Genomic DNA, 15,499 nt, shown 5'->3' on the forward strand with positions numbered 1-15,499 from the left:
GTCTTGTCTGTCTTCTTGCATGTTGTTGTAAGGAAAGACATTTTCATAAAAGATAACATTTCTGCTTATGAACAACTCTTTTGTATTTAAATCTAAAACAGTATAACCTTTGACACCACTCTTATAACCAAGAAAAACACCTTTTCTAGCTCTGGAATCAAGTTTGTTTCTGCTATTTTCAAGTGTAGAAGCAAAGCATAAACATCCAAAAACCTTAAGATCTATATAAGCAGGAGATTTGTCATAAAGCATGTCATAGGGAGTTTTATTGTTGAGAATATGTGAAGGCATTCTATTTATTAAGAAAACAGCGTGCCCAACAGCATATGACCAATAACCTTTAGGTATGTTTGATTGAAATATAAGACTGCGAGTAACATTAAGAATATGACGGTGTTTTCTTTCAACAATAGAATTTTGTTGAGGTGTTTCAACACAGCTGGTTTGATGATTAATACCATGAAGATTATAGAAACTTTCACATTTGAACTCAGGTCCATTGTCAGATCTGATGTTCTTAATCATTTTATTAAACTGGTTCTTGATTTTTATCACAAAATTTTGTAATAAATCTCTTGTTTGTCCCTTGTTGTTCATTAGGAAAATCCACGTATGTCTAGTGAAGTCATCAACAATCGTGAGAAAATATCTATGACCATGAACAGAAATAGTATTTAGAGGTCCCCATATATCACAGTGTATAGTTTCAAAACTTTCATTAGTAGCAGAAATACTCTTAGGAAAAGGTAACTTGTGTTGTTTGGCAAAGTGGCATGTATCACAAACAAAATTATCATCAGATTTGATATATGGAAAACTCTCACATATGTGCTTCATTGTTCTATGTCCTGGGTGTCCTAGTCTAAGGTGCCACAGGTTAATATCAACACTTTTACAAGAGAAAACACCTTTTGAGATATTGTTTTGAATAGATTTAGGTAAGACTTGTAGATAATAGAGCCCATTCCATGATTTAGCATATCCAATCGTCCTCAAAGTGTGATTTTCCTTGATCTGACAATGCTTAGAAGAAAAAGTTAGGCTGCAATTCATATCCTTGATAAGTCTTTGCACAGATATCAAATTAAAACAGAAATCTGGTATATAGAGAACATTGAAAATAGTAAAATCTTTGGCAAATTGTACAGTTCCAGCATGTTCAGCAATCAGTATAGTATTATTTGGTAGTTTTATAGAAATAGGCTTGATCTTGTAGAAGGTAATAAAATTGTTTTTACTGTGAGTAACATGGTCAGTAGCACCAGTATCAACAATCCAAGAAAAAATACCTTGTTCATTCTCAGTTTCATTTCTTTGAACCTGATTGATGTTGTGTGTGGGGATGTCATCAATTTTGTCTATCATTTTGAGGAGTTTTTGCATCTGTTCTGGCGTGAGAGAACTGAAATTGTTTCCATTACTGACTTTTTGAATTTTCTGGGTTTCTTCAGAATCAGTGTTGTTCTGACAAGCATTTGCACTTGACCATTCATTTCTTTTGTCTTCCTTCTTGTACCAAGGAGGATACCCATGTTTGGAATAACATTCGTCTATGGTATGATTCATTTTGTTACAGTAAGAACATTGTTTCCCATAATTGGGATTTCTTCCCCTTCCTCTGCCTTGACCACGGGAAACAGTTCCCCTTCCTTGGTTCTCAGCACTTCTTCCTTGATTTTTCCAATTCTGGTCAGGTTTCCATTGACCATTTCTTCCTGTAACATTAGCTAGAGTCTTAACCTCTGTGGAGATTTGTTTTTCTTGCCTTTCTTGTTGGATAATGAGAGAAAAGACACGGTTAACATTGGGAAGAGGATCCATCAAGAGTATCTGAGTCTTGACAGTGTTGTAAGAGTCGTTTAAACCTTTCAGAAAGCATATTACATGCTCAGCTTCTCTGTATTTCAAAGAAATTCTGGACAAATCGCAGCTACATGGAGTGGCACAAGTGCAAGTGGGTATAGGCCTTAAAGACTCAAGTTCTTCCCACAATATCTTTAAATCTGTGAAAAATTGACTCACCCCCCTATCACCTTGTCGAATAGAATGTATTTCTTGCAATAGGTCAGAGATTTTGAAGTAATCTCCCTTAGAGAACCTTTCTTTGAGTTCATCCCATAGCTCTTTAGCCTCCTCAATGTAAATCACACTCTCGGCAATGTGGGGGGACAAAGTTTTAGTTATCCAGGACAAAATCATAACATTGCATCTTTCCCAGGCGTCATAGGCAGGATCACTTTCTTGGGGTCTTTTTATGGAACCATCAACAAACTTCAGTTTATTCTTTGACAGTAAGGCTCTCCTTAAGCTCTTGCTCCAGGATGAGTAATTATTTTCGTTTAGCACTTGAGTGATCAGAGTGAGCCCAGGATTTTCTCCTGGGTGCAAATAGTAGGGACTGGCAGGATTGGTTGCTGGTTCAAATTGTTCCATGGTGGAATAAAGAAACCACCAAGAGGGCCCAAGAAAAAAAACAAGAACGATCAGAGTGATGAACGGAAGCAGAGCAGGCACTTAGACCTGCTCTGATACCATATTAGAACAGGCCCAGCACTGTGCACTTGCAACGTTGGTGGCCCAATTCCTTTCCTGGCCCATATGGCATGTTAATCTGAAAGTGGGTTGCGTGCGTGGCATAACGCAGAAAAGAAATATCGAGAGAGAGAAAGATGAGACGGAGAGCGAGAGGCGATGAAGGTGGAAGGGAACGGCGACTCCCTCAACGGCGGCCTGAAGCGGTGGTGGCCGGAGCACCAGAAGAAGAAAATGTAGATCGGAAAACGGTAAGTAATGCAAACTGAATATTTCTTTATTCTGTTAAAAGTAATAAAGTCTGAATACATTGACGTTAAGGGAAAAAGGGGGAAGGAACCCTATATATACAGGATTCCATGAAAGGGGAGAAAAACCGAACAGACACACAAAATAAGTTAACTGTTGAAAAACAGTTAAGAGAATCAACAGTGATTCTCAATAATCATTCTGGTCAACATGGTAAAATTTAATATATTGTTTTTTCTCACTCTTAAATACCAAGTAAAATTCTACATATATATATATATATGGACTCTAGTGTAACAATTATTTATTTGTGAAAAAGTCATTTGAAGAGATTTATGGAAAGACATATGTGTAGAAAATCATCCATGATTGATGAAACATATATACAAAATATAAAAGATAAGTCAGGTTTTCCCTTGCAAATGACAAGCTATGATTTTAACAAGCTATTAATTTAGCAAATCTTTAAGTAATTAATATTATAAAATATTCTCAAAATAATAACAATTTATTTGGCATAATAATATCTATCTACACATTTTATTAAACAATATTTTAACTTCTTTTCAATTAAAATGAATAAATCACTTCCTTCTCCGTGCATACTGGATATATAAACTCCATGTAAATCTCAATAGAAAATAATTTCTTTCACCATCTTAATTATAACTATGCCAAAATAAATAAATAAAATATTTATTAACAAATCGATTAGATATATATATTGATATTTATTTCCCATAAAATATGAGTTTAAAAAACTATGAAGTGACTAGTTTGGGTTTAGCAAAACCATCAAACACTAAGTACAAACTTGGGATGATCTGAAGAAATTAATTTTTATTAATAAGGTGGCATCACAGATAGACATATTTAAAGCAAAAAGGAATATATTATTAAATTAGAAAAATAGAAACAGCAATTTCATGCATTTAATAAAACAAAGTGACATAGAGTGACAGTCACTTTGGTCAGTGACTCCTAAAGATGCTAAATCTCATTTTCATTTCACACACTCACAACAAAACCTACCTATTTGGTCAATAAAGCCACCTTTTTGGCTGCCATGGACAACAATCAGACCCGATCCAGCTTTCCGTGTCTGAGCTCACAACTATATATATAATAACATCACTGTTCCCATTATCCAATATTTCCATTTACTATATATATATATAGCTATCATCAAAACCTCACAAATCTCTCATCACACTCTTCATTTTTTTTCTAAAATATATACGTACTAGCTTCGTTTGTTGATCAAAGACATCATACACTTGAACAGTTTTAAGCAATCATCTATCAAAATATGGGAAACTGTGTAAAACCTGCATCGTCAATGGAGTGGGACGGCGAGGACTGGAGCGATTTGAAGTCGAAGAAGGAATTTGGAAAAGGTGATGAGTTGAGTTTAGGAAAAGGGCAGAAGGAGAAGCTTATGCAAACGCTGAGAGTTTCTCCTGATGCGAGTGGGAAAGTGAAGATAAGGATATCAAAGAAGGAGTTGGCAGAACTTTTTGATAAACAACAACAGCAGAGAGCTTCTGCAGAACAAGTTCTGCTTCGCTTGATAAAAGCCAGAAATGATGATGCTGGTCACAGATTGTGGATGCCCATGCTAGAGAGTATTCCTGAGGCCACTTGATTAATTCCTCAAGGCTTGCATGAGAAGGTTTTTCTATACAGTGATTGTGTTGTATATAGAAAAATAATAGATAGAGATTGATAGGATTTGTGTTTCAGTTGGTTATCTCTGCTTCTGAATATAGGTACTTGTGTTTGAAACCATATCAAAGTTAAAAGTTTCCTTTTGGTGATGAAGCCGATTAAATTGTTAGTAATTAATCTAATTGTTTAATTTCTTATATTAGGTGTTAGAAATAGACTTTAAGTCTAACTCAATTTCATAAAATCAGTTTTTAGAGTGAGGATTATACCCAGTTATAAATTATGAATTGATCTTATATCTAGTCAATGTGGAACTTTCACGTATTAAAAATGAACTTTAAGCCTAACTTGTACGACGAGATTTGCATCCACTTGTACACTATGAATTGATTTTATCTTTAAACATTATGTGTAGAATATATTTTGTTTCGAAATCATTAACCTATGTTTACTATGAGAATAGTTCCAAGCATCTTTTTTTAGAAAAGGTGTTGAAAGTTCTACAAGTCAAATTATAATATATAAAAGAGAGTCCAAATCTCACTTTACAAGTCGATTTTGTGAGATTGAATTAGACTTAAAATTCACAATCGAGTAAAGTGAGTAAACAATTAATCTTTTTGTAACTAAGTCTTTTGAATAAATTCTATATAGAAAACTAAAATAAATCAATAATTGAGTCAAGTGTATAAAAACATATATATATATATATATATATATATATATATATATATATATAGATAATAAAACTGAGAGAACATATATGTATTTATTTTTAATGCAGACGCAGCATTCATGAACAGCTTCATTTGGAGATAAGATAGCAGTAAAACAGAAATATATGACCTGGTCGACTTGGCACACTCGGGTTTTGGTGTTTGATATTATTATTATATGACGAAACTTTTGCAGTTTTGGTGTGTAGAGGGACTGCCGATTACTTATTCAATTAATAAATTAATTGTTAGCAAATCGTGAAACCCTCAACTTTAAAAGAATGGAAATAATTGCGTAAGTTTATCTCCATTTCTATTTGAATTAACAAAGCTTATTATTATACAAATACAACACTGTCAGTGATGTTGCAAACTTTGAAAACACTGTTGATGACAAAATATATAGATAAAATATTAACACAAAGCATAATTTATTTTGAAAACACATTATTATATATCAGTACAGATTTAATTTTTTTATATGGACAATATAGTTTACTTTTAAAATAAATATTTTAGAAGTAAAAAACATATAGAAAGACAAATACGCTTCCCCCATCTAATTTATTTTAACAATATGAAATCAAAACAAAAGCACACTAAATGAGAAAATCAAAATATAAAAGTTGAGGTTAGAATAATCAGATTTTATAGATTCGAATCTAATTAGACCAATTAAATATAATTCAAATTTATATTCGAACTTTTAATTTAATTAGTTAGTCAATTTGAGTGGTTTAGGTTAAGCATTAATTCAGTCCGATTGCAAATTTATACTAAATTAAAATTTTTAATGAAGAAATTATTTTTATTTTAAATAGGGTTAAATATGTTTTTAGTCCCTAAACTATTGGTCGTTTCTGGTTTTCGTCCCTCTTTCAAAATAAGATACAATTTGGTTCTCATTCTTTTAGAAACTTTGTTATATATATATATATAGATAGATAGATTACTACTTAAATTAAAATATATATTGGCCAAAGCCATTTGTTTATGTTAGTTTAAAATTAAAAGAATTACAATATTTGATTTAACAATATTTTTAAGATTTTATTAAACTAAACAAATATATATTCTTTTATTATGAAATATATATTTTTATTATACTAATGTCATTTTCTGAAATATGTTTTGGTATTTTAAAAACTGACGTCCAAAAAAAACCAATCTAAAACCATACAATATTCTGGGTGGAAGATGGGTCCAAGAGAGAGAAGGGGAGAAAAGGTGAGAAACACTAAAAAAAAGTCGTGTGTAAGTCTACCGTTAGCCACGTCATCACATTTTTAACGGTGTTAGTTTTCGAGGACTAAAACCAAAGTTTCGAAAAGAATGAGGACCAAATTGTACCTTATTTTGAAAGAGGGACGAAAACCAGAGACGACCAATAGTTTAGGGACTAAAAACATATTTAACCCTTTTAAATAAATGACATAAATATAGTGAATATTTAAATAAAAGATAAAAAGCAATCAACTATGATTTTATATAATTTATTACTACTAAAGTTTAATAAAATAATATCCTATTAAAAATAAAATTTAAAATTTTATTTTATTCTAATTTATAATTTACAAATTACCTTTGAAATTTTTTTAAAACAATATTTTTTAATATAATGTTTAAGATTATCATTTCTATTTAATAAAAAACTTTGTTTAGGTCATAAATACATTATTATTATTATTATTATTACTATATATTATAATAAAACATTTACATTTACATATTAATAAAACATTTACATTTTATTTATTATAATAAGGAAATTAAGAAATAACCATATGGAAACTATCACTCTGACGATAGCAAAAAATTATTAACCAACCACGTGTGGAGTTTTTGTTCTGCGCAAGGTTGGTGTTGGAAAGAAAGTCCAACAGAGATAGATCCAATCCAACACTCTTCACTTTCTTTTCTCTCTTTCTTTTGTCTTTTTCGTTTTTTGTTTTAAATAATATATTAAAGGCGACAACATTCGTTTCCTCGCCATAGCCACAAAAGTTACAGTTTTTGTCGTTCATTATATCCATCCCATTTCGCCCCCATAGCCCTAACCCATCTGTGAGTTTTCCATGCTTTCTTTTACGCTGCATTTTACAATTTTCCTTTTCTGCGATGTTCGAGAATCAAATTTATTTTTTTTATTTTTGCTACTCTGTAAATCTGTTCCGTTGCTATTTTAGGGGTTTGATCCAAGTTAGAACAACTGCTCCTGCATTCGCACTAGCTTACATGTTATTACACATGCATTATGAATACCTTGAATCCAACAACTATTTTCTACAATGTTATTTTAATTTCAGAGCGTATATAAGTTATTTAGAAATTGTAAAATTTAATAATTCTTGCGTATGAACCATTGCCATATTGATCTCATTTAAATGATAACATCGCTTAACAACTGTTAAAATATTGTGAGAATGTCTCTGCCCTTGAAGTTTTGAATTGTTTTGTCTGCTGCATAAGAAAACAATGTTTAACTTTTCCCATTAGGAAATTTGTTTGTTCAGGTGCTGAAATACTTACATTTTCTTTTCTTTCTTGTTTTTTTTTTCAAAGGAAGGAATTAGTGTTTCTGGGCAATCATACTTTTCTTTTAAATTCACTTGTTGATTTTATCCAGCATTACGATTAGGGAATGTTGGAAATCAGACATACTTTATTTGGTCAAAGAATAACATTTCTCTCTTTTTCAGATATATTTTCTAGAGAGAACTCTGTAATTGGCATTCTGGAAGATGAACCAACAGAATCATGGATTAGGTACTCCTTTAAATGTTCCAGTGAAACGAAAACGTGGTCGACCAAGAAAAGAAGGAAGTGCAGTTCAAGGGGAGAATGTAGCTGTAATTCCTGATTCTGACAATGTGTTGTACTCCAGCCAAACAACTGGTACAACTAATGATTGTGACGATGAAATGGTAGGGAAGTTAGTTAGTGGTGTCATTGAAGGAACTTTTAATGCTGGATATCTTCTTAATGTTAAGGTAGCAAACACTGATGCTGTTTTAAGAGGCCTAGTGTTTGTACCAGGTCACTTTTCACCTGTTTCTGTAGAAAACGACGTGGCTCCACATGTCAAAATGATCAAAAGGAAAGAGATTCATATTCCAGTTGTTAACCCACATGCAGAGATACATGGCTCTTCTGTTCCCTCATCGGTACAATTCAACAAACAACCTTTTGAGCCAGAATTACGGGTACCTGTGTCTGAAGAGCTAGTGCCACCAACTGATATTCATTCTAGCATCTCAGAAGTACCTGAGAATCAATCTGCCTCTACTTTGATAGCCATTTCAATTTCCAGTGGAGGAATTCCACAGGGGACATCTGAACCTAGACATGTGAATCAGTCCACGTCTATCATGTCAGAGTTTGATCATGACAAAACGATCAAACAAGATGAAACACTTCATGAACTTGATGCCTACACACAGGTAAAAGAATCTGATATGGATGGTGGAGAAACAAAAGACTCAGAAGCGGCATCTGAACTCATCAACCTGGTTCCATCAATTGACAACACCAATAAGGAGATCGGAACTGGACAGCAGGTTGTTCCTTGTGTACATCATCTGAATGAGGTGGTTCGTGGAGAACCAAATATATCAAATATTGAATTCAACCTGATCCCTCTATGTACTGAACCTGAAGTCTCGCCATCTGAACAAACTAGTAAAATTGTTAACTACTTCGAGGAGAAGCAGGAGTTGCCAAAAACTGATGTGCTAGAAGATACAAAGGCAGAGCTTGCAATTGAGACTTTAAGTAATGTTGACAGCTCAAATTCTAGTGGAAGACCGAATACTGATGTCGATATTCCTGTTGTGGGATCAAACCATGCACTTGTGGCCAGCGAACCTGAATCCATGCCATCTGAAGGGATTGGTAAATTTGTTCCTTCTGAGTCCAAATTTTCATATGAAGGACATGATTTGTGGGGGAGGAGTGGTCCCCAGAACCATAGCTCTTTTGGAGACATTAATACAGTGGATTTCAATCAACCTACTGAAGCTTTAGCTAATCCAATGGAATATGACAAACAGATTGGATCAGGCACTTGAAAATTTTAGCTGGAAAATATGGAGAAGGTTGTCTAGCATAGTTGGAAATTAGGCTGGAAAATAAATCGGGTCTGTAGACATGTAGATCTATAGTTTCAAGTCTTAATCTTTTTTGAGTCACAATCTCTGCTTTACTTTCTGTTTTTGCTGCCACATTTCCTAATAAATGAGTTTCCTTTTCAACATTGTTTTTGGTCTGTCTTTACGTAATCTTACCATTTGTTTTTAGTTTAATCTTGTTACTGAGCTCTTGGTATGCGAAGAAATATAACTTGTTGCCAGTTGGTCCTGCAAATTATGAACTCTTCACTTGTATGAATATCAACAATTGGGTCAGTGTTTGGCTAAAAGTAGCATTGTTTATGGAGATACTTTTGGTAAGAACAAAGAGAAAGTGAGTATGAAAACAAATATTCTAATTTATAACTTTGAGGTTCTGCTATGGACAAAAAAATTACGGGTGAAACTTTGTAAAGCGATATCCTGTACCTCAACAGAGGCAAGAGAAATATGCATTGTCATTAAAAATACTCGCTATTTCGCGAAGGACAAATGTAAAAATTCTTCAAAAAACATCAGCTTAAATTTATGTCAATCAACTTTTCTATCAATGTAAATTCACCAAAAATACTTCATTGGAACTTATAAAATGACACCTTGCACCGAGAACAAACACTACAAAAGCGTTTAGATTTCGGTTAATAAATTAGGGTAGATTAACCTCAACAGAAAAAAAAATACCATTAATTGGAAATATGTATCAATTATATTTACGCAGATTTCAATGAGAACCAAATTAATTTAAATGTTTCAACTAAAATCCAAATACACTACCAACGAACGTAAAACACGAGACTAATTATCTGTTTTTCAAAGGTTGAGCAATACATTTAATTTTCATTAGAATACTACTATCATTTGACAAAACTCAACCTGTTTTCATTGTGAAGTATCATCCAAAATAATAAATTCAGGTGATCTCTAAAATATTAATCATTTATTAAAATATTTAATTATTTAATTTCAATAACATTCAACACAAACTATTTTTCATAATTTGTAAGATCGCTTCGGTGATTTTTTTAATGCAAAAAAGTTAAATTGAAGACCAAAATTCATTTTGTCAATAGATGCAACTAGATGACATGTAATATGTTCAGAAATGCAACATTCCTTCCACCATGTTATCAAATTGTTAGCATTTATCATTTTTTATGTTATTTAAAAATTCATTACACACTGCATCTCTCTTTCACGCCAGAGCAAGCTCAATACGCGACAATGCATCGTACGCTACATACACAATATGCCACCCGCTTAATATTCTGTATTACAAATAATTAATAGGAGTATCAAATGTGGAAGGGTTCACCAGATGCATAAACATCAAGGTACTCAGCAAGCAATATTTAATGGGTACAAAATAAAAGTTCGCATAGAATGTTTAATGCTAATAGCAATGATAGGAAGGTAAAAGATGAGCCAAGTTTGTTCTCAATGAGACAATTAGAGTAAGAACCAAAACGAGTATCATAGATAGGATAGGATTACAGAAGAAAACGGAAAATTGGGGCAGAACTTGCTTAGCTATATCCTATTTGCTGTTGTTGCTGAGGAGGTTGGTAATTTGCGTAGCCCGGATAACTGCCATACATATTGGGATCTTGTCCAGCAGGAGCATAACCATAATTTTCATAACCCTGCGCAGCATATCCATAGTAACCACCACTGCCATTCCACTGATTTGCATCTGGTTGGGCCTGAGTCATCCACGAAAACCAAAATTCATTATAAAAATCAATTAACAAGGATAAAGCATAACAGAATGACCACAGTTCAGTAACATTGCTTACCTGTTTGTTTGAAGGACTTCGGCCCCATGAAAGCCGAACATTTTGTCCACCCAAAAGTGTGCCGTTTAAAACCCGCAAAGCTTCTTCTGCACAGCTCCTGATGCATAAACACGAAAAATCACGGCACAATCAGAGGACACTGCATTTAGACAAGTTAACAAGATAAATATAAATTACTTCAATGATTAAATTACCTGTCCGCAAATTGGACAAATCCACATCTCTTGCCAGCTGGAATCTTCACGTGAACTAACTCTCCATACTGCCCAAAAACTTGTCTCAAATGGTCATCGGTAACATTAGGATCCAAATTGCCGACAAAAATCTGCAATTAAACTAGGGTCATGAACAAGAACAAAGAAGAGCAGTTTCTATATTGCAAAGAAGTACGCACAGTTGTATTATTTGGATCATGCTCGTTCTGTGCCCCTTGAGGATTCTGATATGATGCTGCATGTTCAAAGTACAAGTAAAAAGATGGGTAACATTATTAAACAAAAATTCTGGAAGCAGTCCGCGGAAAAAGACACCAAAAAAAGATAAAGACAAAATACTTTGAGTTTTCAAAGACAAAAGGCACATCCTTTTTATGGAGGTACGAATTTTCAACATAATGTTGATACATTCAGGATGAAATTTCAAATATCCCATACTCAACTCTATACGATTCATTCGATAAACATGCAATTATATATACCAATTCCACAAGCAACAAATTACAGGTGCCTTAGCATGCACCACAAACTTTCGCCACACTACACTATTAGAAATGCACCATCATTCAGAAGCACAAAATCTACCTCATTTTCAATTAACAAGTACATGTACAGGGGAAAATAGCAATTTGAGAAGCAAATAACATGCCCAGAACCATAAATATTAAAATATGGAAAAACTATTCAATGACATAAATATGATCAGAAATTAAAAAAAAAACCATGGATTCAGATAATTTCATGAGAAAATTCATCAGAAAGGGTTACAATGCAAAGGGAATGTAGAAAATGATGAAGTTTCCCTCCCTCTCTCTAACTATCCAAATATGATAAAACATTCTGACATGAACAAAATCTGACATTGAACTAAATCATGGATTCAAATAATTCCATGAGAAAATTCAACATAAATACTTGTCAATACACTGCAACGGTAAAACTATTGGCCTTACAGAATGCAAATACTACGGACAATGTGACAAACAAAATGGACACCAGTCTCTCTCAATGAGAATGTCTCCCTATCTATCCATCTATACATACATACATACATATATTATATATACACATATAGTTTCTTGTAAAAATGATAGTATTTAAGATACACACACATCGTGGTTTGTCATATAAACTAAAATAAGAATGAACTAGGAAGCTGTCAAATGCTTGTTACACAATATAGAAAACTTCACAAGTCATTTAACATTTTAATATATATATATATATATATATATATATATATATATATATATATATATAGTTTCTTGTAAAAATTATAGTATTTAAGATACACACATATCGTGGTTTTCCATATAAACTAAAATAAGAATAAACTAGGAAGCTGTCAAATGCTTGTTACTACACAATATAGAAAACTTCACAGGTCATTTAACATTTTGACATTTTAATAGATTGGTTCCCAAAGAATTAAGTAATAGAGTAAATTATAACTTCAACTCCAATGGGTCTTCCAAAAGGACTAAGCAATATAGAGTAAATTATAACTTTAATAGCATATGTGCTGAGAAATTTAGAAAGAATGGCGACAGACCTTGCCTTGTGACAACAAAAAATGGAAAACCATCTGGCAGAGTGCATTTCTACAAAACCAAAGCACTAACCACCGTATCCCAAGGTATTCCTTGTGAACTAGGTTGGAAACTTGAATTAATAGCGACAGATAGATGAAGAAAAGAAAGTAGAAAGTACAAAAGACTTCCTAAAGAAGGGAAAGCTAAAACAGAAACTCAAAGATACAGTTCTTTAAGTAATGTCAAAGGAGTAAAGCTAAAGGAACAAGGAGCAAGAATGGAGGACGGATATGAAAGTAATTTGAATAGTTGCATAAGTAATTTGGCTAAAAAAGCCAAGCAACAAAATGAAAAGAAAAGAAAATATACGTAATTAGAGGCAGAAAAGAAAATGCCACAAAAAATAATGGGCAATACATAAACAGATAACTGACCTACACAAGGCCATGGACTAAAATGGTAACCATTTCAGCTGAAATCAGTTCCAGGCTCCGAGATGACAGAGCCTCTTAGCACCCTGCTTTGAGACAATGGGAGTTCTATAAGATTTTATTATTTAATATCATTTACTTAGCCCAAATTTTTAAAGGAAATTACAGGAAGAAATGTGTTTGGACTGCAATTCTTCAAGAGTGTAACTGAAAAGAAATGTAAATTAAAACATCTGGGATACACACAAACTAGATAACTAAAGAATTAAAGAACTGAATCCAACCAGTAGTATAAATGTATCAATATTCAATAACAGACCAAAAGTATGCATCTGAAAGAAAAACAGATCTAAATTATATTTAAGCAACACATTGGCAGATATTTGCATCAAAATGACAAGTACAAGACAACTATGAAAGAGACATACCTTTTGGCTGGGACTGGGTGCTAGGATTTTTATTAGAGGCAGGTCCAATTCGCATGGGTCTTGTTGAACAAAGAACCCCTTGCATTTCAGTCATAGCCCTAACCTGTTCACTCTCATCTCCAAACCTAACAAAACCATAACCCTTTGTACGACCAGTAAGCCTATCAATTACAACTTTGGCACCCTTAACGGAGGGATACCGAGCCCGAAATGTCTCTTGCAGAAGATAATCTGTAACATCTGCAGCCAGGTCTCCAACAAATATAGTGTGATCCGGGCTGTCATCATGACGCCTGTCCCCTGCACTAAACGAAGCCCAGTTCAATCTGAAGTTCTGACCACCATTTGGCATAATGGTTCCGTTGTATGTTTGAAGGATTCTCTCCGCACCAGCACGACTGGTAAATTCAATAAACCCATATCCCTCCGATTGACTAGTTTGTTTGTTCCGAATGACTTTAACCGAAGCCACCTGCAAGCAAATACCATATTTCAGTAACCAACATTCAGAATCACCTTGAAACACCAACAAGCTTCTAAACATTAGTTTTACTTGCTTACATGCAATAACATTCATCTGAACCAATCAAATCTGCCCCAGAATATGCAATCATCAAAAACTCAGATTCATAATTAAAAAAATAATATATTAACAACAGAAAACGCAAATCTCTATTTAAAATCTCTGAAATCTACACCTTTCAAAAGAATACATCATATTTTTTCCACATAATTTATTTATAGGATCGACAGTATTTGCCCTCGCAAAAAACAAAAGATTAATTTGATGTCAACATATTCTAAATCTAACACCACACCATAGTAATTTCAAGTTAAAATCTAACCAAGATTCCAAAAATCAAAAATAAAATTCAAAGATGTGTAGGGCGATTTGAAAAGGGAAAAGCGAAAATAAGGAAAAGCACAGATACCTCGCCTGTATGTGCGAAACACGTGTAGATGTAGTTCTCGTCCATCCAGTACTGCAAATCACCGATCCAGAGGGTTCGGACCTCATCGGCGCTGGTAGGCTGCGGAGGAGCCACCGATTGCGGAGGAGGCTGGGCAGATGGGGCCCACATCTGAGGGGGCTGCGGCTGCGGCGGCATCATCATGTAGGGTTGTTGCTGTTGCTGCTGTTGTGGATATTGCTGGTTGGGTTGTTGGGCCATGCCGGGTCCTGGCTGCATCATCTTCTTCAACCTCAAAATTCTCCAATGGACAAGCACAGCGAAAAAAAAGATAGAGAGAACCACAGAGAGAGAAAGAGATCAACCACAATAATGAATGTGAGACTGTGCTTTTAAGAGTAGTTGAGACCCAAACCCTAACCTTGTGGCGTGTCCTTCTTTCTGTCTCTCAACACGGATATTTATTTACCTTTTTTTTTTTAATTATTATTATTAATATCAATATTTTTATTACAACTAAATATTTAAATTTATTTACTTATTTACCCGTGAAAATGTATTATAATTTTTATTAATTTTTTACTAATAAAATTCTTATTATTATAATTTTTAAAGAAATATAATAATTTTAGAATTTATTGTAAATAGTTATTTTAGTAATCAAATTAATAAAATAATTATTTTAATTTTAAAAATCTCTTCAATAATATAATATATAATATATAACGCACATAATATAATATAGATAATCAATTTAGAAAGAAATACAGTAGGAACTTATTATTGATGAAAATATTGATATCTATATTCTGATGATAAATAAAAGTCATACAAGTAAATAATAAAAATCATTTATTTATTTATTAAATTGTTTATGTTAGTAAAAAAAAAAAATAA

The 15,499-nt window shown here is 33.1% G+C and overlaps 3 protein-coding genes across 3 annotated transcripts; 2 read left to right on the top strand and 1 right to left on the bottom strand.

Moving 5' to 3' along the window:
• The first annotated feature begins 3,959 nt into the window (after nucleotides 1-3,959).
• On the top strand, nucleotides 3,960-4,545 carry LOC124833709 (uncharacterized). Its single transcript, XM_047308249.2, has one exon. The coding sequence runs from the start codon at nucleotides 4,091-4,093 to the stop codon at nucleotides 4,424-4,426; it is 336 nt and encodes a 111-aa protein (XP_047164205.1). The 5' UTR covers nucleotides 3,960-4,090; the 3' UTR covers nucleotides 4,427-4,545.
• A 2,502-nt stretch (nucleotides 4,546-7,047) lies between these two features.
• LOC124833717 (uncharacterized) lies at nucleotides 7,048-9,415 on the top strand. Its single transcript, XM_047308263.2, has 2 exons — nucleotides 7,048-7,229; nucleotides 7,865-9,415. Exon 2 carries the CDS (start codon nucleotides 7,907-7,909, stop codon nucleotides 9,230-9,232), a length of 1,326 nt encoding a protein of 441 aa, XP_047164219.1. The 5' UTR covers nucleotides 7,048-7,229; nucleotides 7,865-7,906; the 3' UTR covers nucleotides 9,233-9,415.
• Nucleotides 9,416-10,589: 1,174 nt separating this feature from the next.
• Nucleotides 10,590-15,015, bottom strand: RBP45B (RNA-binding (RRM/RBD/RNP motifs) family protein). Its single transcript, XM_047308264.2, has 6 exons — nucleotides 14,624-15,015; nucleotides 13,692-14,163; nucleotides 11,480-11,535; nucleotides 11,280-11,410; nucleotides 11,086-11,182; nucleotides 10,590-10,992 (listed from the first exon to the last, which is right to left on the bottom strand). The coding sequence occupies exons 1-6, from the start codon at nucleotides 14,882-14,884 to the stop codon at nucleotides 10,816-10,818; spliced, it is 1,194 nt and encodes a 397-aa protein (XP_047164220.1). The 5' UTR covers nucleotides 14,885-15,015; the 3' UTR covers nucleotides 10,590-10,815.
• Nucleotides 15,016-15,499: the final 484 nt, after the last annotated feature.

Source organism: Vigna umbellata, chromosome 1 (assembly GCF_029865625.1).
Source record: "Vigna umbellata cultivar VRB3 chromosome 1, Vumbellata_1.0, whole genome shotgun sequence".
Classification (NCBI taxonomy): domain Eukaryota; kingdom Viridiplantae; phylum Streptophyta; class Magnoliopsida; order Fabales; family Fabaceae; genus Vigna; species Vigna umbellata.

What these genes read in the sequence shown, in the direction of transcription:
- LOC124833709 (XM_047308249.2), top strand. Translation starts at nt 4,091, where the DNA reads ATGGGAAACTGTGTAAAACCTGCATCGTCAATGGAGTGGGACGGCGAG.
- LOC124833717 (XM_047308263.2), top strand. Translation starts at nt 7,907, where the DNA reads ATGAACCAACAGAATCATGGATTAGGTACTCCTTTAAATGTTCCAGTG.
- RBP45B (XM_047308264.2), bottom strand. Translation starts at nt 14,884, where the DNA reads ATGATGCAGCCAGGACCCGGCATGGCCCAACAACCCAACCAGCAATAT. An exon ending in GTTTCGCACATACAGGCGAG is followed by an intron (nt 14,164 to 14,623) that starts GTATCTGTGCTT and finishes ATTTGCTTGCAG; the next exon opens with GTGGCTTCGGTTAAAGTCAT. An exon ending in ATGATCCAAATAATACAACT is followed by an intron (nt 11,411 to 11,479) that starts GTGCGTACTTCT and finishes GTTTAATTGCAG; the next exon opens with ATTTTTGTCGGCAATTTGGA.